This window comes from Molothrus ater, chromosome Z (assembly GCF_012460135.2).
Source record: "Molothrus ater isolate BHLD 08-10-18 breed brown headed cowbird chromosome Z, BPBGC_Mater_1.1, whole genome shotgun sequence".
Lineage (NCBI taxonomy): Eukaryota > Metazoa > Chordata > Aves > Passeriformes > Icteridae > Molothrus > Molothrus ater.
Genome location: NC_050511.2, coordinates 62,126,449 through 62,153,254, shown reverse-complemented (window position 1 = coordinate 62,153,254; position 26,806 = coordinate 62,126,449). Strand labels below are relative to the sequence as shown.

The 26,806-nt window shown below is 38.4% G+C and overlaps 1 protein-coding gene across 1 annotated transcript in view; it reads left to right on the top strand.

Annotated features, from left to right (window-relative positions):
- Positions 1 to 26,806, top strand: part of RORB (RAR related orphan receptor B) — a 137,487-nt gene that overhangs the window by 89,504 nt on the left and 21,177 nt on the right. Inside the window, exons 2-4 of the mRNA XM_036403333.2 lie at positions 6,692 to 6,777; positions 11,029 to 11,170; positions 14,165 to 14,566. Coding sequence (XP_036259226.1) covers positions 6,692 to 6,777; positions 11,029 to 11,170; positions 14,165 to 14,566 — 630 coding nt within the window. The remainder of the gene's footprint in view (positions 1 to 6,691; positions 6,778 to 11,028; positions 11,171 to 14,164; positions 14,567 to 26,806) is intronic.

The following is a 26,806-nucleotide window of genomic DNA, read 5'->3' as shown; positions in this document are numbered from 1 at the left end:
TGCTGCCATCCTTGTCTGTGAGCCATTCAAAAAAATCTGGGAAACACTTGTGCTTGTTTAACACTTCAGCCACTCTGTTTTGTCCAAATTAAAAAAACAAAAAAAGCTTCTAGGTAGCAATTTGTGTACCTTTGTCAGATTCCTAATCTCTTAGTGTTTCACTGAGGGCTGGGCTGACATTCATGGCAACAAAGTGTACAGTATTTTTCTGGAGTCCAGGAAATTGCATCACCGATCTTGTAATAACCTGGTGAAAATCCAAGGGTTTTGTTAATTTACAAATTTACACATTTTTTACAAAGTACAAATTGTTTTAATTAATTGAAATAATTAGGTCTGCAGAAAATAAAAATCTTGTGATCCAAAATATATCATCTCCAACATTATATCACTGCTCTTAAAATTGTTGCCTTTTTTTTGCTCACAGCTGGCTTTGCTTCACAAAGAAACATCCAGCCTCGCAGAGGCTTGAAGTCTTTGCTCCTATCTAAGTTATGATAAAAAGCTAAGGGTCCAAAAGTGTTTCTTTTAAAAAGAATGTATCTCTTGCTCTAATAAAAGATATTAAATCTATCTGAAAATCTCATGTCATTTGTAACCCTGGATCATCACAAATGTAACAACTTTCTGCTATTCATAAATTGTTAAATTATAGTGCTAGATCCACTGTACTTATTACATTTAGGAAAGGAAAGAAACAGTATTTGAACAAAACATTTTTTCTTACTTCAGTGCTTATTAGTACTTAAGGTTGTTATACTGTGCTCATTTTTTCTCCTTATAATTTCACCTTCTCTGGTGAATATAAAGGCAAGTATATAATTCTTTCCAGACTTGCTCCAAAATTACTGTGTAGCAATAAGATACAAAAAGATGAGATAATATGAGCAGTTTTAAATTACCTTTAGCTGTGGAGCAGCCATAATCATTTGAACTCATATTCAGCTATTTCATACCATTTGACAATGTTCAGTAAACATTACTATTGCCATGGAACTCAGGAAGACATCTTCTAAAGTATGTATTTACAGTGCAGATATAAGCATATTTCTTCATATACAAAAAGGCTAATACACACCACATCATTTTAAAACTTTTCGTCACTCTACAGTCATCATCACACATATTTCTAAGGTTTGATCTTTTGTTTTAATAGATTTTAAATGCACACAATAAGGATGCAGAGAGTAACTACATAAAAACTTGCCATGAAAAAAGCTTTAGGTTTTAAAATACTCTTTTTCAGTAGTCTTTGGAGTAGGCATGCAAAAGGCAGAATTGATCTGTAAGGGGAGCTGGTATACAATTCATCGTGTTTAATTTGGGTTGGATTGGGTTGGGTTTTGTTTTGGGGTACTTTTTGTTCATTTTTTCCCCACTGGAAAGTCATGAAAGAGGAAGGGGAAAAGAAAACATATTACCAAATAACTTTCCAATTGATATTGGTTATAAACTAAAAGAACTTCAGCTAGGAGGTGAGACAGTGAAAGAAATCAGACATGACTATTGCATGCACTTATTGGAAAAAACATTCATTTTTTCACTAATGTACCCAATTTCTATTTTGAGCAATGATCTATCAGATTTCTCAATATCCAAATTCTAGGGCTATTGCTTACCTTGATACTCAAGACACGTTTTTATATATTATGTACAGATGACATCTAATATCTGTGCCCACTGAGACACAGAGATATACAAGCGCTGCTGCTTCTTGAGATTTGTACATCTGTGCTCATGAGATGTACTGGCTTACTTGAGAACCATCAGCTTTGCAGAGAGTCTCTGTTGCTATAACAAATCCAGGGGCCAGACCCACAGTCAGAGTTTAATGTATCTCTGTGCAAAAGTGCTGAGATTTTATGAAAACATTAGTTTTCTGGGTTAACTGCACCATATCGGTTTCCTCTAATGGCTCATTTGGGTTATGATTGACAGCTAATGTAGCTACAGACTTTAATTAACATTATCTGGCATTAATTAACTTGCTGAGATATTACTAACTATATAGGTCTCACTGCATGATGTATGACAGAGGCTCTAAACATAAGTAGTATCCTCAGCTGTATATTTTCAGATTATTAAATGCAAAGCACCTAACATCTTGCTGAGAAGCTAGAGAACATCTATTCCAGTAGCAAAGGGGATGCCAAGATCTCATTGCCAGCCTAACTTACCATGGAAACTTCTACTGACAGTTACATGCAAGGAAAAAAAGCATTTCCTACTCACAGAGGTCAGGATAAAAAAGGCAGAGTTGGCAAGTAGATAAAAATGGTGAATGTACTTAATTTGAAATCAGTTGGGAATCTAAACATGAAAGTGAACTAGGCCAATCTACCAGCAATTTTTGAGGAACTCCAAAAAAAAGGGTGATGGGAATTCTTGAAAGGTGAAGCAGTTGGGTTTTTTTCACTATCAGTTTTCTGATTAGCCTTGATGCTTCCAAGTGCAACCTTTCTTGGATCTACTGATTAGAGAATGGACTTCCTTTTCGAAGTTTTTTCCTGGAATGCTTTATTAGTCTCTTTTGATCAAGAACTAAATACTGAAAGCTCAAGTCTTTATTCCCCCTTAAACCAAAGCTACAGGTCTGTGAGATTATAGTCTTGTCTTTCTCAAGTGAAGTTCTTCAGGTATTAAACTGAAATTATATAAAATATGAGCTTTGTTTTTCTCTGTTAAGCATCATATGCATGTGAATGACAATCCCCACAAATACACATCTGACACGTTAACTGCCTTGTTGACTCTTACCTTCCTTTCAAGAGGAATTCAGAAAACTGTCTCCCATTACAGATTCATTCCTAATTTCACCCACATAACTTTTGAAACCTGATTATTTTCCTGCCTTTAGGATTTTTTTGTCTATGTGTAATATTCTATTGGTGAAAAAAAGAAAACCCAGCAGTGTGCTTTTGATTTTTCTTGCAGCACATTTGAGCTAATGTTTTGTTTGAAGATGTTTCTAATTACTGATTTGTTTATATGTAACTGTTCATTTCAAATATATGAGACAATTTTAGATTTACTTCCTTGATACAATTCCACCCTACTTTCTGTTTTCATAAGAGACTGAATTAGATTCCAGGTTGTTATGCCATCATCTGTGGATGAGAATTACTTGTCAGGTAGAATTAATTAATTTCCATTGTGGCATTACATTTTCTAGACTGTCCCATAAAAATGGAGGCAGTTTCCTGTCCTAAAGAACTTTCAACTTAAGTATAGAATAAGAGATTAATATTGCAGAGACATGACTCTGTGGTACTGAGGAATTATGCTACAGCTGGTGGTAGGGGGCAATCACTGTGCAGCAACCATTATAAATGTTTTCTTAGACATTAGGGTGATAGTGGTTTTGCAGGCTTTTGTTGAGTGGTACATCTCAACGTGCTTACTGAAAAATTGGACAAGTGGGCTCAGATTGAGACTTGCTTGAAAAGAGGTAGGAGCCATTTTTCTTGCTCATAGTATCAGAGGAAAATGGGTGAGAAGACAAGTGGAAAGGCTTTCAAAGTGGAGCTAAGTAGTTTTGCTCTAATTCCTTCTTCAAGTTTATCACATTGAGATTTGTCAGTTCTGTTCCTGTGCTGGTGAAAGCTACCATTGTGGCAACTCCACTATTGTTTGTTCATTTAATTTTTGCCTTCAATATTTAGGAAGTGGCACTTAGTCAATGCATTTTATATTTTTAAGGAGTTCAGAAGAAAGCTGCTTATTTTATAATAGCTGTAAAGAAAGTCAGATATGCAGCTCCCTGAACTGTTTGTTAGCTTAATAGGTGAAGGGAGTAAGAATAACACAAGATAAAATAACATAAGATCATAGGTGGACAAATAAAACCAGAATGTGCAAAAAGTGCAGTACCCTGTGTCAACTACTAATGCCAAGGCGGTGTGTTCAATCCCCATGCAGGCCACTCACTTAAGAGTTGAACTTGAGGATTCTTGTGTGTCCCTTTCAACTCAGAATATTCTGCAGTCTGTGAACTGTGATTATATCTGCAAAAGAAACATGGTATTCTCTATGTTCATTACAGTATCTCAAGACTCTTCTGGGAATACAGTGGTTTCTTTTTTATCTGGCCTGTACAATCAAGATTTCTATTAGGAATCCTGAAACTGTTTGGCTCTTTCACTAAAGAAATGTCAGGGACAGTAGCAAAATACACTTTTCCAAACTTATTCAAATGCCTTTTGTGTCCTAAGAATGTCTTTTCTGTGAGTTGTCTTAAAAGAAATGGTTGCAATTTCCTAGAAAAAACTGAATTTACTAATTTATAGAATGGTTATTTTCAAATAAAGATTTGAATTAACTGAAGAGTCACAAGTCTAAAATATTTTTACATATTAATTGAAACCCAAAGCCTTAGCATTTAGGGACTTGATCCACAAATACCATGAATGTAGAGCTTATAATTGAGACTCATGCAGGGAATTGTTGTTTGCTTACAGTAAAAAGTACTGTGCTAATTGCAATCAGCGTCTCAGGATAAATTCTTCTCTCTCTGTTCCTATCAGAGTTACAAATGGTATATGCAAGTCACATTAAAAGTACCTTGATATTTTTGTGGTGTTTTTTTTTCTCCGTCTTGTCTTTTCCTGAAGATTTCTTTCTCTTCTCATTGAAGTTCCTGCCTCTGACGTTGACATATGTCAATATAACATAAAGCAGCACATGGTCCCAGAGCTGAGACTTCCTCCATCCACATGACTCTCAGGCAGAGACCTGTGAGCAGTTACTCAAAGTAGCCTCATAAACAGCAGTGCCTGGAGGCACATATTTAAAGGGTTTTTTATCCTAGTGGGCATAAGGCATAGGAATGTTTGAGCAGGACCAACCTGGAAAAATTTCCAAAGAACTGCAAGTAATTCTCTGTTAAGGAGTTCCCTCTGTTCCCTCTAACATGGATTAGGAGCAGTTTTAAAACTGGTTTACTTGCCTGAACCTAAAATTATGCTAGATCAGAAAGAGTATGTCAAGAAAATGAGCTCACAGTGAGGAGTTAAAGTCTCTTCAGCCGTCCATAAGTTCCTCTTGCCTGGGTCCCTTGGAATATGCTGTCCCAAGGGAATAGTTAATTGACTTTCCAAAGTAGAGGGCCTGCAAATAATAATGACTAATAAACTGTGCAGTTTACCCCTTAAGCCTCTGCACTAAATAGGAGGATAAAGGAGTAGTGTATGCAATGCACCTTTCAGTGGGAAGTGTGGTGGTGGTGGCTCGCTGGGACACAGTAGTGAGTTTTGGTTATTTAACTACAAGGTGGTGGGAGGAAGGAAGTAGTAGGAAGGAAACTTCTGGCTTCTGCTAAAAGAGATAAATGATAATCATAAGTAGAAACAGGGCATAATCCAGGCTATATGATTATATTTTCACAGTATCCACTGTGCAGGCATATTTAGTGCTTAGCTTACAATTGCAGTCATTTTTATGCATCCTTTTTTTTCCAGTTTTTTTTAATCTTTTCAACAGCCCACAAGTTTGAAATGGAATGCTCTTTTTAGGATTAGCATCTGGACAATAATCTTATTTCTCTGTCTCAATCCATTTTAGAGTTATCCGTGTCTTGTTAAACGTACTAACAGTTACCTATCCTTGTGCTTGGGCTAGCTCTACTAAAAAAGCTTTTCTACTCAAGGATTTGATGGATGACTTGAGTTGCAGAGAACTGCTGCTGTTCCTGCCCTGGGCATGGAGAAACAGCATCTGCCAGGAGAAAAAAAAGTAGGAGGAGAATAGCAGGGAGGAATGCATCCTACAGAAGAAAATGAAAGGGAGAGAAAACAAGTTTAACATTTCTTTTCAGTTCATCTGACTTAAATAAAGGCACAGCTTTTCCTAACATGTCTAATGTGCTCTTACAGCATCATCAAAGGAAAGACACAGGATTCAAAGTAATTGAGAGAATCAAACAGTTGCGTTTACAAAAAAAAATTTAAAAGATAATGAAATGTGTTTTCCTTCTCAGAATCAGATGACCACTATGTTTATAAAAGGATCTGAAGCACATTCATAAGTAAACATTTTTCAGGCTGTACCTGACTCTCCCAGCACATAGCCACTGGCTACCTGAACTCCATCTGGGGGCCTTGCCTGCCAATGACCTAGTATTAAAACAAGTGGTATGAAGACAGGAAGATGAAGCAAGCTTTTACCTGCCTGTCTCTGACAGTGGTATTGGTATCTTCATGTCTTGAACATAATTTGAAGAAAGTGAAAACTTCATCATGTCTACTCTTCTTTAAAAAGGGCATCAAAATACACACTGTGTCTCTACCTCAGAAAAATGGAAAGTCACAAATATTTGAAATATGTAGGAAAGGACAATCCAGATTATTCTTTAGGACCCCTAATGACTGTCATTAGCAATAATCATTTGTAATAATTATAAAATTAACCAGTAAAAAAAAAAAACTTTAAAAAGGGAATATGAGTAAAGCTTACTAATTGTGAGACATTTTGAAATGTTGAAGAGTTTTGTGGGATGTGGCAGAAACTACATAATGTGAAGCATTTAAAATTTGCCAAACAAAAGCATTCAGAAACAGACATACAATACAAAGCATTTTTGTATTGTTGGGGTTCAACTGGTTATCTACTCTCTATTTCTAAAGATCTCATTTTGGGAAAAAAAGAAATTAATACAATTATATACTCAAAATATCTGCCTTGTTTTCTCTTTCAGCACAAATTGAAGTGATACCGTGCAAAATTTGTGGTGATAAATCCTCTGGAATACACTATGGAGTCATCACATGTGAAGGCTGCAAGGTATGAGATTTTAATACAGCGTAGTCATCATCATTTGCATTAGCCTCAGGCACCTCTGTACAATGATACACTCTTACAAGCTTTCAAACAAGTGGTGCCAATGGTTGTAAAGCCTACTGATGATAAAGACACATTTCATGCCTAATTTTCCTAGTTGCTTTCCATTTTATCAAATAGTCTTTAGCGCTACCTCCTTGTTTGAAACATGAATTAATTACATCTGGTGCAGTGTAAGTGCTGACACCAATATAGGCTGGCAACTGGAAGTCACACCTGTTCTGCCTTAAATCAGCTTTGAAGGAGGTGGATTTCTTATCTTGTTCCCTATACAACCCATGTAGCATTACAGTTGGCATGTTACTTCTGGTCAGCCTTTTTTGAGAGCTTACAGGTGTGATTTGGGTCCTTTTTTATCTCCTTTTGCACAATCTGCAGACCAAATTGTAATCTCAAAAAGAAAGAATGCCTTACATTATGAGCCATGTAAAAGGATTCTTTGTCTTCTTAAAGGCATTAGTGCAGGAGCAGTTGCTGGGAACTGGAAGTTAAGAAAAGGGGTGGAGAGGGGGAAATGCATAAACTTGCTGCTTAGACATATCAACATATTATTTCAGGCATTAGTTCAAATAATGCAAATCAGACCCACTCAATGAGAAGAAAGGCTTCAATTTTCAATTTTAAAAATTGTCTGCGATTTTATTATCTAAGGAATTACATTATTACTCATGACAAACAAGAGTTTCATACCACATGTTGGTATTTCAGTTTTAATCGTAAATGGGAAATTGCAAAGGTAGAGAGGCAGTGTCTCTGATTTCTTGTACGTGGAACACAGAACCTAGGACATTGGAAAATGGGTGCCTATTGCAGTGTGAAATCACAAGTCTGTAGCTAATGCTTTGCAAAGTATTAGAGTAGCTAAAAAATCTGAAAATTTGGGTGCACCCATTTGCAAAAGAAATGCTTTACTGCCAGTACATTGAGAACCAACTGGTAAAGATCAAGGGTTTTTTTCAGGAACATTGACAATTGTAAACAGAACAATTTGCAGTGTGTCTTTGTCTTACTGTGGCACTAGACTAGAAATAACCATCTTCTTATGATGATCACATGAAACAGGATTAAACTAATTGATCTGATACTTCAAAATTGGCACAAAAGCTATGGAAGGAAATTACTTTAAGCAGAAAAAGAGCATCTTCTCTCAGTACTCAGAGCCCACAGACTGTCTAGGGGTATAGTCTTCCGTAGAAATAATTAGGGTTAATGCTAACCCCTGTGTGTGCCTCAAGAGGAGATGATACCACTGTGCTCAGTGAGTAGACTGCTTATTGAGATAAAGAGATTCTCTTCCACTTTTAAGTTTTAACCCCTATTGGGTTTGTGCCAGTTTTGCTGTATCAGATCAATTAGTCTAATCTTGTTTTGTGAGCCTGTGTGAAAAAAAGGTGTCAGTTTTTTGTGTCAGTTCCACTGGGAGGCATCCCAGTCTGTCAGAGCTCCCTGTTAAGGTGAACACTGTTTCTGGCAGTGCAGCTCTGCTATCCATTTAAGTGCTCAGCACTTAAATAGCTATTCACTCAGCCTGCATACTCATCATTTCTAGCTCTTTTTGTCTCGGTTTGTTGGAAACCTGAAATTATTAAGAATAGAGGCCATGAGTGGAAGAAAGAAGGTGGAATCACTCCACAAGCATGCACACATGTTGAGCCAGGCACCTGGCAGCCTGGTGGATACTGCATCCGAGAATTACAGTGCCAATGGCAGTGCTGCAAACTTCAAGGAACAGAAAATCCTTTAACTCTGTGTTGCTGCATTAGCTATACTGTGGCAGATCCACATTCTAAGTGCTTAAGGGTCATCTGAAATACTGCTGTTGGTTTGTATGTATGCCTGCCTTATGCTGAATGTGCACATGCAGTGGGCCTGCTGGACCCGCTGAGTGAGTTTGCAGGTCTGACACTATTCTTATAGAAAGGGTGAAACCTGAAGATAAGTTTGCATCACATCTATCTCTGCAACTACTTCTTCACTAAGAAGCCTTTTATCATTTCGTGTGCCTTCCCCCACAGCAAAGTACTTTCTGTCACTGTTTTGTCATGAATTAGAAAGCAGTTCATTCAGCAATTTCCTTTCTCAGACTGGCTGTGGGTGGTGGCTGAAGGGATCTGTTCAAAGACTTGTTGCCCATATTGAGAAATCTGTCTTTGACTCTTTAGCTCCTCAGCTATGAAATACATCTTCCTTAACACAAAATTGAATTATTCCAATTTAAAACAATGTAGCCAAATCTATATAAAGATAACATAAAAATAAAAAAGTGAAAGTATTATCTCTATTTTATAAAACAACATTTAGATCTTATGCAGGAGAATGAGAACATAAAATTCTCCTCAGAAAAATTAATTACCCGCTGTAAATTAATTCTCTTATGTAACCCTTGATACATTATATGGTCCTTTTTTCCTAAGGAGGGCAAAGATGAAACAAATTCCTCTGAGATGAGATCCACCTTAAAGAGAACAAAAAGTACTGCAGGAGAAAGCACTGTCAATGCTAAATGGTTGAGTGTTTTTTTAACATTACTGAATTAATATTTTCTTGAAATCCATAGATGCTGCTAAAATCTAAAACTGAAAACAGAAAATCTTCACAAGTCAAAGCCAATACTGGCTATAAAGTTCAGCAAAGACATATACAATTAACATCTATTTAGTCTTAAATTAAAGTCAGTTCTACTATATCAGGAAAGTTTTGGTCAGCTAAGATCAGCTAACTTTCCACCAGAATTTTTCTGAGAGTTCCCTCAAAGGACATCTATTTTCTGAAAAGTATGAGTCATAAAATTTATTTTTTATTTTAGATACACTGTAATCACTGATAGAACAAGCTCGACCCAGTTCAGGTGGGTCTCTGTGCTCACACTGGCAGTGACTTTGGTGGAGCACCATGCCTGTCACTGTCACTGACACCACACCACCCTCATTCAGCTCACCAGGACCTGAGAGAGAATTCATGTATAAGCTGTAGCAAGTGAGCTGAGGCCTGTAGCACTGTCACCTTGTGACTTTGTCCATTGCTCAGTGTTAACATCCATCAACCTCTGCAGAGATGCCCTATTTTTTGCCTGATAAATGAAGTCAGCTGTTGCTTTCTGGCTTTATTCCAAGGTGTTTGCAAGCCACCCCAGAAAGGCACAAGCACTTTGGTGTCACTTCTGGTGACTGGTGTAACTGCAGTAATATTTCTGCTGTTTTACTACTCATAGCCAGTGGCCAGGCTATCCTTCAGCTTTCCCACCACAACCTGCACTGCTTGCATTTAAAGTTGCCAAACTGGTTAGGGGAGTTCTCTACTTTATTTTCCCTCTGGACTTACAGATACTCCTGACCTTTTTTTCTTTTTTGGTATAGATCTATTTACTTTCGTTTCTCTTCACCTCCTGGTTTCATTCCTCTTGTCACCTCAGCTGCTTCATGTCACTTCTACCATAACAGGAGAAGCACCTTTCGGCACCACTCTTGACACCACCCCGTAGCAGCTGGCAGCTCATAAAGACCTAGGTGTATATACTTCCCCTCTAGCCCTCAGAATTCTAGACAAACAGCCCATGGAAAATACCATTACATTCTCATGGTAGTGCCTAAAGGTGTTGCTTTCTCCTTTGTGTGTTGGCTTTACTTGATACAGTCATTATATCCTAGTGCTTTTGTGAAGACTGAATTTTAATCCCTTCAGTCCTGAATCATATGCCTCTCCAGATCAGATCAACATCTGCCAAGTAAAAGTGAACAGGAGACTTAAGCTTCTCATGCTATGTGTACCCAGTAACAGTTACCTCTACAGTTACAGTTAGTCTCTTCATTAAAGGGAGAAATGTCAAAACAAGTATTTTGAAGTCATCTCTTACAAATGCTTACAAGTTTTTCCTCTATTAGGAGCAAGTATTCGATGATACGGGGTCATTATTCCATAGTAAAAATGCATTCTGTAACATAATTTAGTTTTTAACAAAGCAGAATTATATTCTTTACAGAATAATACACAGTTCTCCTTATTATACTTAGATGTTCTTTAATACAATACCACCATATCTGCAGAGCCACAGCATAAGTAGCAGTGCTCTAAACAGTGGTTTGCTGTAGTTGTTTGCATGCTCCTCTGTCTGTGTGTGTGTGTGTCTGCATGCATGCTCACACACATAAATGTACTTGTGGTAATGCTTGGTCTTTCCTGCTCTCTTGCCCCAAGGGATTCTTTCGGAGGAGTCAGCAGAACAACGCATCCTATTCCTGTCCAAGACAGAGAAACTGTTTAATTGACAGAACCAACAGAAATCGCTGCCAGCACTGCCGACTGCAGAAATGTCTTGCCCTGGGAATGTCTCGAGATGGTAAGGAGTCAAATCCGTGCCTCACATCTAAGCCCTTTGAAACTTTTCTTCGCTGCTGACTTACTTAAACTCCCTGTAGATTTCTGCAAAAGGAGAGAGGAGAAGCTCCATGCTTTGTAATGCGTGCGCTGTGAGCCAATTTTTGCCATCCACTTAACAAAGAAGGCTATTTTCATGGGCAGGGGTGAGGAAAATCACAAAATGGAGAGCAGCATCAGTTTAGAGCAAAAAGAGGCAGAAGTGAAATATGTTATTCTAATCAAAAGAACAGAGCACAAAAAAGTCATCTCTGGTGAGGTGGGTTTACATTAAGTATTACATTAAAAATCAGCATTTTTCTTAACATTTAATATTGATGTGTGAAAGCATCCATTTCCCTGAGATCTTTAAAGAACTGGTAGTAAGGAGATGCAACCCTACACAAATTTACACCTTGATATCATTAGGGGTTTCTGTTTGTTTTTTTTCAGTGCACTTGACCAAAATATTTTGCATTGGAAGAAACCCCATTTCTTTTACTTGCACATTGCCTCCTGTCCCTATCTGGGTCTTCAGAAGAAAGTTTCCTAATTTAGTACTGAAAGTATATCCTATGCAAGAGGAAAGCTCCACAGTCTATGCCATCTCAGGATCCTGTGCTCCTTGTAGAGCTCTGTTCCACCTTCCAGGTGGTGGTGTGACCAGCCAATATCAGCAGGCTGAGAACATGCAGCACACCAAAGCTGCAGGCAATGGGAGGCTTGGGCAAAGTTGCCCACAGCTGACATGCCCTGGGCACCACTCCTCGAGCAGGGAGTTTCCAGCTCAAAAACGTGTTTCATATAGTGAGAAAGTATTAGAGGAAAATGTTCTAATTTTTTTAAGCAGTTTATATTAATTTCAATTTCCTGGAAGCAATTTTCTCTCTTAAAATGTTGACTCAAAATGTGTATTTTTAAAATGAGTCACTGATGGAGAAGTTGCATAAAGAACCATTTATTTCGACAGTCCACAGACTATAAACTTGTCAAAATTTGGACCATAATAGGTCTTCTTCTACCTCTGTGTGTCTTATGCCTCATTGAAGTTACTTGTTTACCAGCCTCGCCTGGGAATGGCCTTTAGTCCATAAATTCTTTTTGGTCCTAGCACCCAGTTTACTTGACACCCTAGCTCCTAATTCTTCATGGTGATTAAAGAAGTAACATTTCAAAAATTTAGCAGCACATGCTTTCCTCCTGAAAATAGTATCTTCCAATGATTTAAGGTAAATCACAGGAGCATTTTAATGTGACTGACAGTGCCATCTTCCCAACCAGTAATTCAGGGACCACTGCAGAGAGACAAAAGGAGATTCTTCCAAGAGCATCACTTTGTTCTGTCCTAGTTGTTGTAAAGGTCTTTATGATTGTTGAGGATTAAGACTACTAAGAGCTCTTGCAAATTTAAAATTGGGTGTGTGAATTTTTTGACAGAAAACTTAATTTGATTTTTACCTCTCAGCCATGTAATAAATGCATTTTTATCACGCAGAGGCAGGATGCTAATTGACAGCAGCTGGAGAATCCAATTAATGAATATATAATGAGGATAAACATTGGTTTTATTGCCGAGGCCCTAAATTTGAAGAAAATACAATTGCATTATTCAAAATTATTTCAAATACAGTCATTGTATATTGTCCATAAGGATATGCAGCATACCATGCACTGATTCCAGGGGCAGGCTGAGTTTGTATGAGGTAACTTGTAGCCTGAATGTAGGGCTGCAACTAAACTGAGGTTGGCAATAAGAAAAAAACCCTCTTGATGTAAAAAAAAAAGTGAAAATAAAGCAGCTGTCACCTTGTTGTTCTGGCACTGTATTTTCATATTGTGCTCTACTTCTTCTGTTCTTTTTCCTGAATGAAGAATTTTATATTTATCCACATATAAGTTCATACTCTTCTCAAGGGCTAAATGAGAGTCATGTGCTAATAAATATGATTCTGAATTGATCCAAATTTCAGACAGACTGGAAATACACAATATAGAAAATACACCTCATAATACGTAGAACTCTGTATTTCTGGAGCTATGTCCCCTTACCTGTTCTGATGAATTCTGTTGGATGTATCTCTCATTCGTTTTAGAGCACAATCAACAACTGTCTCTGCTCTAAGATCCCAAGATCTAGTCCAGTAAAAGACCAGAATTTATAGAGAGATGGGGGTGGAGAGTGATAATCAGCTGTGATCTACTGTATATACAGGCTGTGAATTTACTCCTCGTAGTTCCACAGCAATCAGCCTGTCACCTTTGAAAATTTCAATCTCGGTGTAATGAACCCTGTTTCTGGGGAAAATGGTTTACTTTCTTATATTTTCCTCCCTTTCTCATCAGAGGGAGTGCATGGATTTGTGCATGAAGGTTATTGAAATGGAGATTGCATAAATCCCTAAGACTTTGCTCAGTGGAAAAGATAACATTCATTTGTGCTGTTTACCTTCAAATCTGTTATTTTCCCCTAGGTTCTAACCTGTAAATTTTTTTTTTTTTTTAAGTAGGAAGATAACACCCCATTGAGAGCACACAGTAATAAGTTTTTGGGGCTTGTTTTCACCCAGAATACTAATCTTCTTAGTGTACTGTGTAAAGATTTGTGGAAAGTTAGTAAATGGATATGAATTCACAGACTGTACATTTCATGCAGCTCTGGGTGGTTGTTCAGAGAACACAGAGATATAAAAGGATGCATGATCTTTTTAACATTCATAGTGGGAAGTGAATTGCTTGACTGAGGCCCTCCTGTCAAACAGGAGTTCTTGTTGTCAGCTGGTAAGTTCAAGTACACAATATTTTTTCCTTTATGAGATGTAAGTGATGCAAAGCTTTGCATCCTTTCTCATTTCCACAGAAAAAGGTGTTTCCACAGCAAAATTAACCCTGAAAGTTAATGACAGAAGAGTGGTGGGGTTGAGGGGAATCGAGAAAAATTTAAAGATGACAATGGTTCACATTGTGCTTTGCTTTTCAGCTGTGAAATTTGGAAGAATGTCCAAGAAGCAGAGGGATAGCTTGTATGCTGAAGTGCAGAAGCACCAGCAGCGACTGCAGGAGCAGCGGCAGCAGCAGAGTGGTGAGGCAGAAGCTCTGGCCAGGGTTTACAGCAGCAGCATCAGCAATGGCTTGAACAATCTGAATAGCGAAACTGGCAGCACCTACGCCAACGGGCACGTCATCGACCTGCCCAAGTCTGAGGGCTATTACAACGTGGATTCTGCCCAGCCCTCCCCAGACCAGTCTGGTTTAGACATGACTGGAATCAAACAGATAAAGCAGGAACCTATCTATGACCTCACCTCTGTACCAAACTTGTTTACCTATAGTTCTTTCAACAGCGGGCAATTAGCTCCAGGGATATCCATGAGTGAAATCGGTAAGAAAAATTCTTATACCTGTAGTGCAATGTGTGTATATAAGCTAAGATCCAGTACTGTCTTCATTAAAATGTCATACAGGCATTCCATACAGAGGTATACAATAGTTACATATTCACACGTGTGTGTGCACACACGTACAGAGAGTATAGGAGAGAAAATAAGTCTGGAACTAGTTGACATAACATTAAGGCAGCTCTTTTTTTACTAAAATTTATGCAGTTCTTAAAACCAGCAGTTCATTTCTGTTTATTAAATAAGAGCATCAAAGCATGTGATGAATCAATCATAACCAAGTGATAATTAGAAGGGGCTTGTTTCAAATGAGCTCATTACTGGCAGGGTTAAATGATCTTCTCAGCCAACTATCCGTATTCTTGTCAACACCCAGAATCCCCATAGCAGCAAATTCTAGGGTACTTACTGTGAAAAAACACCAGTTCCCACTTCAGCTGCACAGATGTGAGCACGCTCACTAAATTCCTAAAGTGCACAAACTCTGAATGTATTTCTGTGTATATCCCTGCTTCTCTGCCCAGAGACCTCGGAGAGCTTGTCCCTTTGCTTTCATCTTTGACAACTGACAGAGACCCCTCTGTGAGGTGAGGCTGTTAGAAACTCAATGACTAAAGGTGATTTTTGTCTAAGGAGGATTTCTGTTCATCTAATGCTTCTAGTTGTATTTCACCAAAGCCACTGGAAGTACTACTTCTATTACAAAGAAATAACATGAACAAAGATTGGCATCCTAATTAGGTACCTGAAGAAGTGAAATATGCTGAATCGGTTGTGGCTGAGAACTTAATCAAAGGGTAACACTTTGTTAATGGAATTTAATTTAAAAAAAAAGAAGAAGGTAAAAAGTCATCTTCAGGAGCATTCTTAACAAATTAATTCATTTCAGATCATGGAAAAAACCCTGTAGTTCTGGTCTAACTTTGCTGTCTCATGTACATGGATTACACTGAGATCTGTAAATGTGTGTTTGTGCTCAGTCCTACTGAGGACTGTGGCCTCCCCTCAATATAAGTTACAGTAGTGGGATATATAGTAGTTACTGTCTGGTAAAAAAATGAAGTTGCCGCTAAAATTGATAGCATGTATTCTGTCCTTGCCTGCTTATTTGTAGGGAGCGCTATAACACATTGTGTACTTTAGCTGCAAATTGTCCAGGAGAAAGTTAAAACTTATCTGGCACTCTGTTTATTAAGACCTGCTTTATTATCACATTTTGCCTAGGCCACTGTCCAATAAAACTGTACACCCACAGAGTAAGATTAGAGATGAACATTTGCTCCCTCAGCGCTCATGGCCATATGAATATTACTCACATGTGGCTTGTGCATACCTCAGTCCTGCAACAGTAGATTACAATGCTGCAAACCAGCTGAGAGGCAATGTAAACAGTCCTTAAGAGCTGTTTCCTTGCAGACCCAGTACCAAAGGGTACCAGTACCAGTTTCCAGAGAGACCCAGGGGAGGTCCAGAAATGCAGGAGTTCTGATAGTCCATGAGTTGGGGTTTGTGCTCAGTTACAGAAATGAGTGCAAAGACAGAATATGGCCAAAGGCCACTATGTCCTTAGTGGCCAGAGAATCCCCCTGAAGTCAATGGGACCTTTTGACTTCAGACAATCAAAATTTTATCTTTTTAACTTAAATCAAGATAACTTTTATCTCTTGCAGGTTCACTTAGAAATAATACAACATTCTTCATTTTTCACCCTTTTTTTCTCTCCTAGCTCTAAAACATCCTGCCATAAATCCACCCCACATTTCCAAGTTATCATCCTCCTCTGAAGCACACAAATCAGGGAAAAACCCAGAGCAGAGGGAGTGCTACATAGCAAATGGCCTGTCTCTGAGCTGATGGCAAAATGCAGAGGCTCTGGGATTTACCTCTTTTCCTTTTGAAATTGAAACTAGGGCTCCTAAATTGCTATGATTTTACACAAGTATGCTGTCTTTCATTTGTGGCACCTACAGGAGAGGGGTAAGGGAGACAGTGAGAGATAATGTAGTATAACAAATCAGCTGACAACTGGAAGAGATGCACCATAAAATATTTGGATTAGTGCACAGGCAAATGATATTTTCAGTGTTTAAAAAGAAGTAGAAAATGTCTCTTAATGTTGCAGCGGATTGTTGGACCATCTGTAGAGCTGCAGTCTTGCAGTCCTGGGATGTGCTGATTTCATATTATAGTGTGCTTAGATTTCACTGCAGAATTGCATCTCACTACAGTGACATTTAGGAATAAACTCAACTTATGCTAAATAGATGTTACTGCTTTTAACTGTTAGATGAAATCATGAAGAATATATAGGAGATAGAAAAGCTATGCTGCATTGATACTTGTGGCTGATGGAAGTTTCTTTGTACCAACATGTCTAGTGATCTAGTGAAACACTAAGTATCCCAGATCATGATGCTTCTTTTCTGCACTGATGATTTTCTACCAGGTAGAAATTTCCAGTCTTAGCTTTTTTCTGGTCCTTACACTCTTCAAATAAATTTATGTATATAAGAACAATCTCAACTGCCACTTGCCTGATCTTGAGTGCAACTATTGTCTTTTTTTCCCTCACGAATGAATGTGTGGGAACTTCTTTCATCCTTGGGTTCCTGGAAGTTTCTGTAAGCTCTCCAAGGAGCAGACTTCTTCACAAGCACTCAGAACAAAAGTAATCTATGCAGTTTCTGATTACATGTCAACCAAAATCTAATTCACTTACTGCTTTGGTGTTAATACTTTTTTTCAAACTCACTTCTATCCTGTGTAGGGCATTTTTAAGTTAAGATGTAGTTGACTGTACATTTCCAAGTTTGAGTATCATTTTCTCTTTCTTATTTTTCTAATTCTTTCAATCCTGTCACATTATGTCTCAGTCTTCATTGATGCTTTGTGACTTCCTTCAGTTTAGAATTGTCTCTTAACTTAATTAGCCTGCTATGAACCTTCTCTTTCAGATTATTATGAAAATGTTAAATGCTTGCAAAAGAAATCCTAATAATGATCCCTGCTGGGCCTAAAATACTTGCTGCAATTGCATATATATTACTTTAGTATTTATATTTGGCTTGCTATCCAACAGTAAGTTCTCTGTAAAATCCAAGTCACAAGTCTTCCTTTCCCTGTCAGTTTGATTCAGTTATAAAAATAATATTTTCTAAGATACTCTATGACATAATTTACACATCATTTACATGCTCTTCTTCACATGTTAATTTTCTAGTTCCACCAAAAAGTAATCTAAATGGTTAGAGCTACTTTGATCTTTAACAGTTCTATGCTTTAATTTGAATGTGAAAGTGTTCTTTTTCACAAACATACATTCATCTACAGAAGACTTTGTAGTGGAAATGGAAATTGTTCAACCTAACAGTTTTGAAATGCAAAATTTTTTACATAGCAACTGTTTTGACATGTAGTATTAGAACGGAATGGCAAGGAAAATATCGCTTATCTTGTATTGCATGCTTACTGGTATCTATCTATTGTGCTAGCAAATAGGTGTAGGAGAAAGACATGCTGACAGATTAAAGTTATATAGGGCTCTGTCACACACACTTGGTATTATTATATTTCTCCAAATGAGTTACATAGGCCTAGATACAACTGCACATTATCTGATCTCCATGAGAAGCAGGATAGGCAATGCCTCCATGCCTCCTATGGAAGAGAGGGTTAAGTGTAACAAAAAGCATTTTCAGATACAGTCACAAATTTCTCATGTAACTGTCAGAGCTTATGATGGAGAGAAATTGTACAAAATCAGGTAGTTCCCCATTAGGCACAGCCCTTAATATTCCACTTCTGTTACAAAAATCCCTCAAAGCATAATGACATCACTCCAAACCTCATAAATACACATACGAGAGCAGAACCGCAACTTGTCATCGAGTGCATTTCCAGTTCAGATCCCTTTACTTTAAAGAGATGTATTTTTGTCCTTAACTCAGAGCATCTTGTTGGACACTTGATACAGATTTGGGTGGGCAGAACACAAAATAGGTGAGGTGACCATCTGGCAGTCACTAGCTGAGTTAAGCAGGCTGTGTCACTGCCTGTCCTGTTCATGGGTGGCATGATCCAGGTGTATTCCATCAGCTGGGAGCATGGGAGACACCCACATCTCAAGGACTCATGCTGCCAAGGACTTGGCAACATCATCCTCTTTCTCCATCATCACTGTACCATCTACACATCTGGGGAGGCAGAAATTATGCAGTGGGAGCTCAAACCATGGGGTGAAATCTGCTTGCCATGTCAAAAGCAAGAATTTGGTCATTTGCAGGCTTTCTCCTCACACAGCAAATCACAGAGGTCAGCTGGTGGGTGGGAAATTCTGAAGTGAGAAGGGAGCTCCAGTTCCTGGTGTCAATGCTTTCTCCCAAGTGTGGTTTTAAATTATGAGGCATTAAAGGCTTATTTTTAGACTTGGTGAAATTAAAAGACTATCTTGTTTAAATATATGTGCATAATATTATCTGCCACTGAGCTGAATATTGCGTTTTCCTCCCTAAATATGTGCCTCCAATCTTGGTCTGTAAAAGTTAATGGAAAGGCTTCCCTGCTTTAACTGCAGTTGAGATTGCCAGCCTGTGATTTCTTAAGGACAAGATGAAATGATTAGCCAGCTGTTACGGAGAAAACAGATTGGTTAAGCATTCACTGCAAGCCAAACTTAAGGGTGCCCTGTAGCTGTGTTTATGTAGGTAGTCAGTAAGACACCTCTGGAGTGTACAGGAGATAACACAGTCCAGCCTCTATAATTATAGATGAAAGTATTGTTTACGTGTATTTACATGACATTTCTTCAAAATCTGGCCTGTTTGTACCCAGTGGCTTGGTGAGCTTACATTTCTAATAAAATTAAAGTAAAGCTGGTGAGCCTTCCCTTTCCCCAGTCCTTCGAAGCCTGCCCTGCTATGTGTATCTTAGGGTGGGCAATAACTCCCTAGGACACATGCCTAATGTGAATTGGAGGAGGTATCACCTGCCTTATATTGTAAGGCACAGCTCTTTTGACCTGCACACATAGACTGAAAAGTGATAGTAAAGCAAAACTTTAATTTTTTTTTCAACTTGCTCAGGATAGGTTAAAAAAAAGTCCTCTTGGTAACCACAAATGACATTCTGTGCATTTGTAATTTAGTTGTAATTTAGCTGTATTAATACATTCATCCCAAGACCACAGTGAACAGTTTTACGCTCTGTGAAGTTAATTTCCATTGCTGCGATATTGTACAAGCAGGAGTTATTTCACTCTCTCTCCTTGAAGGGAGATCTTTACCTGTAAACATTCTGAAGTCCCCTGCTGAAGATCTGTTTGAAAGCCAGTCCCACACCTTTCTCCTTTCAGCTAAATTAACAAGAATTTAGTTTATTCCTCTATGTCTATACTCTTCATAAATGACCACAAGACTTAATGTTGGATATGCAATATATAAATGCATATCACCATCAGACTGATATCTTAAAAAGTCCACTGTGCTTTGGTGCTTTGGTGCTTTGGTTTTGAAAGCACTTCTCCATGTGATAAGCATTTCTCATTCCTTAACACCCTTCTCTTTATCTCCAAGGTCTGTTCCCTGTGCCAGATCAAGTGTTAACATTACTGAACATGTATTGGCCAATTAGATGCTATTTCAAGGGACACTCCAAACCACATTCAAAATGCAGCGAGCTCACCAATTAAAGCCCATACCTAAGGTGACAGGAGCATCTATGTTTATGTTCCCTTTACAAAGCCACCACCCACCACAGTAAAACAGAAATTATGTTTTTTAGTCCTCTGTAATGTTCTCCACTTCTTTTTCCAGGCCATGGTTTAATATTCCTTCTATCAAGGTGACAGTCAAAATTTTACAGGACTGCTGTCTGTAAAATGGCAGCTGTATTTAAGAGAAGCAATATTGCCATCTAGTGAGCATTTAAAAATGCAACATGCACATTTTATGTGCATGCCATCAGGGCACTGTATCTTACCATCATTACCTATTTAAAGATGACAATCAGTATATGTTCGCATTTCAATTCTGTGTCCCTTTCAGCTCACTTAGAACTTCAGCTTGTTTTACAAATGAGCTAAAATTATGCATTGAATGGTATTAAAAACAACCTTATCTATAGCCTACATTTTTTAAGCATCATAATATAGTTCTTTAAAGAGATCAAATTTCTAATCCTTTAAAGTATTTGAAATTACTCCTTTTCTCCAAAGACAAGAATATTTTCTTCCATGACCAAACTTGGCAAAATATGTTCATTCTACTGAGCATCCGAAAAAAGCTGTTAGAAATCAACCATTTGTAGCAGTCAAAATATGTAAAATACCATATCATATATCCCATATATTACCATATATCATGGCAATCTATTCAGGAATAACATTGTGCTGTGAATGTTGTCAGATTACAAATCACACAGGAAGATCAGGGTAGATCCAATGGTGTGGTAAGTGCTGTTGCTGCCAGCTGTAAGACCAGACTTGTGGCCAGTTCCCTGTCATATGCTTTGGACCAGCAATGTCAATAGCAGACAAGATGGCTTTCTGCAAGTAATGCTCAAAAAAAGAAGTCTGGAGAGGTGCCAGAGCACAGAGGGGCTGGGATGTGTGAAAGAAGTATGTTGTCTTCTGGGGTTATGACTCGCACACAGCCCACAAAGCGGGGAACTGCAGACAAGAATCGAGAGGTCAAAGCAGTGATGTTTTAGGAATCACTGTAGTATATGGAAGTGGCACACTATCTGCCAGAATTGCTATGGTTTGAATTAGTGGCTGCTTGTTTCCATCCTCCTCCGTGTAACCCCTTCATGGATTTAGTGTCAACTTTCCCACCAGTGTTTCTGTCTGGTGTTTCTGGGCAGTCAGCCCCAATAATTACAAGGTGATTGTACTTTCTGAGAGCTTAACCTGGAGTCCTTGTTATATTTCTTTGTCATCCTGGACGGCACTGGTTGATCATTCCTTAATCCTAAGGCACAAGGAAGGCATCAGAAGTTTGGGTTTACAACTTTTTTCTTTCCCAGTATACATGCAGCATCCTGAGTTTGCCTTTCCAAGGCTGTAGTCCAGTTTTTCACACTATGTGCTTTCTGTCTGCTATCTTTCATCACTCACTTCATGCACTTCACTACTTCCCACTTTATTCCTGAGAATAAGGTAATTCTGCTTGTTTTGTGATGCTGTTTCCGTCTTTGTAGGTATTGATGTCTTCCATCAGTCCATTCAGCTTTTGATACTTTATTTCACAGAACAGCAACAATTCCTTTATAAAAGAGTGAAAAAATATGAGAAAGAATTCGAGTGAAATGCACAAGAAAGGAACATAGTTGTGCACAGTGGAAAAATTCAATGTGACAAAACACAGGGCTCAGAGACAAATGCTGAAACTGATTATCAGAATGCAGATTTTATAGTGCAGTAATCTTTGAGGAATGAAAGTCACAAGTAAATGGGAATAGTTAATACAGGATATTAAGGTGTGGAGCCCTGTTCTGTGTTCCTTTTTGACTGCATGCATGGCTTTTCTTTTGATCAGTGATGATTCTGTCATTGTTTATGATAACCAAGTTATTCCACTTTCCGACACTATACAGTAACATCACTTTCATCCAACTCATTTGCCACACTACCAGAAAGTAGAACCATTGTAGAATGTTTTGCCATTACTTTTTAACATGTTTCTGTAGATAGATTGCTTAAAATCATAGAAAGCTAATTTGAGGACTGTGACAGTGAAACAAGTGCTAAAAGATATATTAACCTCTCTCAGCTTTTTGCAGGCTATGACAGGGCAAACCCTCACAAACATGCTTTAAAGGCAGTAATATTCTAATTATTACATATATATTTCTCAGTTTAATAGAGAACAATGTCCACTTCAGGTAATGTATGCTTTATTGTAAAAAATAAAACCACCTTCTTGTTTCACAACAGTCTCATTTTAATATAAGGGTTTATTTGTGGAACCTGTGCTAGAAGAAGCTAAGAAACAGCTCATCTCAATAAATTTGTGGTAATTATATTTAGAGTTCATTTGAACTCCAGCTATTTCCTCGGCTAGTGCTTTTTTGCCAGTTAAATGTCTTCTAATTTTTTGCTAAATTGGCTGAGTCCCAGAAGAATTATCACTAACTAGAGACCATTAAGCATTTATAAAAATCCTCTAGGATCTAACAGAATTCTAGCTCCATCCTCTAGTTTCCTTAAGATAAGGACTTCATTCCATTGTATTGTCATTTCTATTAATTTATTAGCATTTTTAGAAAGGCAAACGAAGCACTGATTTACTTTGAAGGAGAGAGACAAAATAGAGAATTCACACACGTAACTTTTACTCTTTGTGGACTCCATTTGTGATGTTAAACATGCAGTAACTTAAGCATAAAGTAAATGTTATCCTGAACTAAATTCTAGCACTTCTAGTCTCATATGAGTGTTTTTATGTTTCATACTATCTTCCTAGGCTGCATATTGTGTAGTGTTGCAAATTTATTAAGCAAATAGGGATTATGAAACTAGCTTGTTTTTTAAAGGGAAATACTTTCTTGTGTTATGGCATTGAGAATGCCACAGACAGATGGAAACTGGAATGAGCTTTTTACAACCACTTTCAGGAAAAAATGTTCCTGTTTTTCTAAAAAAAAATCAAACTTTTCATCCAGTTCATGTAAAAAAAAACAAGACATATTATTCATGTTTTACAGCAACCACTGAGGTATTTTTACTTTATTAGCTCTGTCACTGTCTCTACAACTGTCAAAGAATTTAGGAATAATCTGAATTCAATGATTCAGTTTTCAAAAATTTTCATTTTGTAGTCATAATATCCTTGAATTAGCATACAAAAAAGTGTTGATCCAATGCTATCTTGGCAAGTTTTTAGGTCCTAGAACAGAGATTTTATTTAGAGTGCCTGGCTGGAGTTTTGTTATGTATGCTTACAGCAGCCAGCCAAAGCTGTGATGTTACTGCAGCATTAATTCAAAGTGGATCCCTACAAGAGCTCAACTTAGGATATAGCTGAGATAAGCTCTTAGCTACCCAACTGGATCCTACGGGTAAGTGGCAAATTAAAGATGCATTATTCATTTTAATTGAAGAAGATTATCAGTGTTTTAGAAGGCAAACTTCAAAGTTTTTCAGTTCCCTGTGCAAAAGAAGGGAACGCTGAGAAAAACTAGAAGGCCTCCTGAGAAAAGAGACACAAATGAAAGAACTAAGGAGCCTGTAGGAAACAAATGCTGCTGTAGATAAGTTCCACTTAGCAGGCCAAATTCACAACTGGTGAATGTTGTGTGCACTCCATGGATTACATCCGTCCCCACCAGCATTGTACTTGACCTCAAGTTGGATTTTTTCTTCACTATTTTAGTTGGAGATCTCTGAATATTGCAAGAAAGTGCCTGAAAAAGGCAATAATGATTTATCAGCTGATGGTAGATCCCTGTGGGTCTGTGGTATGCCGATTTTGATTGCTGTCTAGGTTGCAGTGTTCAGTTTTCTGTGTGTACTTGTATTTAAGCAATTCCTACTCTACCAATAATGTTTGAGCAATTGGTAGTCTTTGAAAAGTGCGTTTTGAGAGGTAACTCCTGAAATCTAAAATAGGAAACTACAGCAGGAGAAAAAGAAAAAGGAGGGGGCTGGGGCAGGGGGAAGCCTGCCAGAGCAACCAAAACTGGAAACAGAAAGGCCCAAGTCTATGTGCTGTTGTTCTTCTCTTGAAGCATATGCTTTTGGCCTGTTGTTGATGAAATAGGGCTTTTGCAGTCTTTCTGTCTCCCCAGTCCTTCTGTCAGGGCTGTGCAATGATTCTTTAGTTACTCTGCAGCACCACTGAAGTGAAGCAGCAGTCTCAGACACTTGAGCTCCTACAAGTTTTGGAGAAGTGACTACTCAGTAGGCAAAGGAGACGGACAGCTTTAGGGAAAGGAGGAAGCCACAGCCCAGTCCCATGTTCAGCCGCGAAGGCGATGGCTGATGACCAGTGACACTGAGCAGAGTGGTCCCTTGTGCACTCACGTGGTGCCTGTTACCCACCCTGACCAGGGACCAGGGATGTTACCCACCCCAACACCAGGGACAGAAGGGCACTGGGGAGGGGCAGGTGATATTTGATGCATCTGAAGGCATCCAAGTTTGTTGCACTAACTTCTCTGCATAGCTTACTTCACTGAGCAATCCTCACAGAATCAAGTCTCTTGATTCTGTCTTCTGTTTTAGGTAGGCTAGGACAAATGTAAAAACCATTTCTTTTCCTGAAACAGCATGGATCTCTCGTGGTCCTCTTCAGCTTCATGATGTACAATTTTCAGTTTTTTCTGAACATCTCCTACTATACATTAAACTTTTCTATATTTTTAACTGCTGCATTGTAAATTCCAATTAAATAATCCACCCATTGGTCTGGCACCTCTCAAGGCCTCACCAGGCCCTGCTACAGGAAGGGCAGCATGCCCTGTGCTGCATGGATTGGGGACCAGCCTGACCTCTCAGGTGTCTGCTCTCCAGCCATGCCAAAAAAAAATCTGGATTTCCTTGTCCTCTAAGAACAGATGAGGCTGTACAGCTAGAATAGTGGGCCATAATAGAAAGTCAGTCAGAGACGTGCAGGACAGTAATGGAAATGTAAGTGGACACCCCATGATGTATTTTGTTTGAGTGTTTCTGTTTTTTGCAACTGTTGGTTACAATTATTGACAATTTCCTTGACTGAGTATGTTGTTTCTGGTTTATCTCTCTGGAAGCAAATACTTCTTTCTAGATTTTTTTTCAATGAAGCAGAGCAGTTTTAGAAAAATTGTTTGCTTTTCAAGAAAAAATGTTAAGCTACCAATACTAAGAAAACCTAAAATATAGAATGAAGCTGCCTAATACAAATGCTTCCCATCCCAGTGTATACCAGAGTTTGGATACTAGGAACATTATTTTCTGTGGACCGTGCTTCCCAGACAGAGTAAATCTGCTTGGAAATGCTGTGATTTTTATGTATCAAGTGATCCAGATAGGAGATTTAGCTCTAATGTAATAAACCCAGTATCTGGGCAAAAGGGGAGGAGTAAAGCACCTCGTCTACATTTGTGTTTACCTATGTGGCAGATAGATAAGCTTTACAAATCCTGCCATTTGCAGGCTGGTGGTGTACTGTCATCCTGGCTCAGGGATTCTTTTCATTAGAAATACTAATTTTCACTCAATAGTTGGAGCAGTTGGTCCTTAGAAAATAAGATGTTGCAGACTTTGATTCTCACACCCGTGTGGCCAGAATAATCTCTTTTGCTTTCCCTTTCATATAGCAAACCTGCTGTAACTTATGTAAAATGGGAGCTGACCATATTTCAAGTAGAAATGCAGCTCACATTGAAGTCACAAGAACAGAGTTGTCTTTTATAGTTCCTGGAGTTCATCCAAACAGGATTTCTAGTTGTGTACATGCAGTTACCCAGTGATAGGGGACCCTTGAAATCTATGGCCCAAGATTTTTGAAAACAAAATCTACTGAAAGTCAAGACTTGATATGTGAAGTAATTGCAGTGGACTCCTCTAGCCTGGAGAACATAGCTATTTATTAGATTATAACCCCTGCTGGGTACCTCCACAGGCTTTGGACCTCTGCATCAGGACAGTATCTCTCTTCCTGTTGTGTGTAGATATTCTCTTGTTTTCCCCATTGTCCATTTTTTCTGATTCTATTAGAGAACTAACCCGTTGAACTTGGTGGTCAGCTTATTTCAGAGCTGCCAGGTCTCCCAGAAATTCATATCTTTTGGGTACAGCACTGTACCTGCAATAGGACATGTTTACATCAGATGTCATTTATATTGTTGCCAGTGGTTTAGGAATGCCATTCTCCTTGGGATTTGCCAAGATGTGCACTGACTCCAACTTCAAAAAGTTGGAGTGGATTAGCAAAAAGATGCTAAAATCTGAAAATGTCAGGGTCAAAAACAAATGCTATGGTCTGTGGAACTCTTTAAGAGTGACATTCTTTGTTCTGCCTGTGTTGGATCTTCTGTTCCTGGACCATCTGAGAAGCCAAGACAGGTGTATACTTCTTTTACTTTTTACATCATGTCAGCTCTGCCAACCAGCTGTAGGCTATATTTGCATAAAGCTCCTTCCAGGGACTCCAGCAGGGAGTGCAAGCAAGCAGCCTCCTCTGCTGAATGAGCAGTTCCCTTCTCCTCAGAGACCCCGTGTACCCTTTCCGTCACGCACTCAGCCTCGC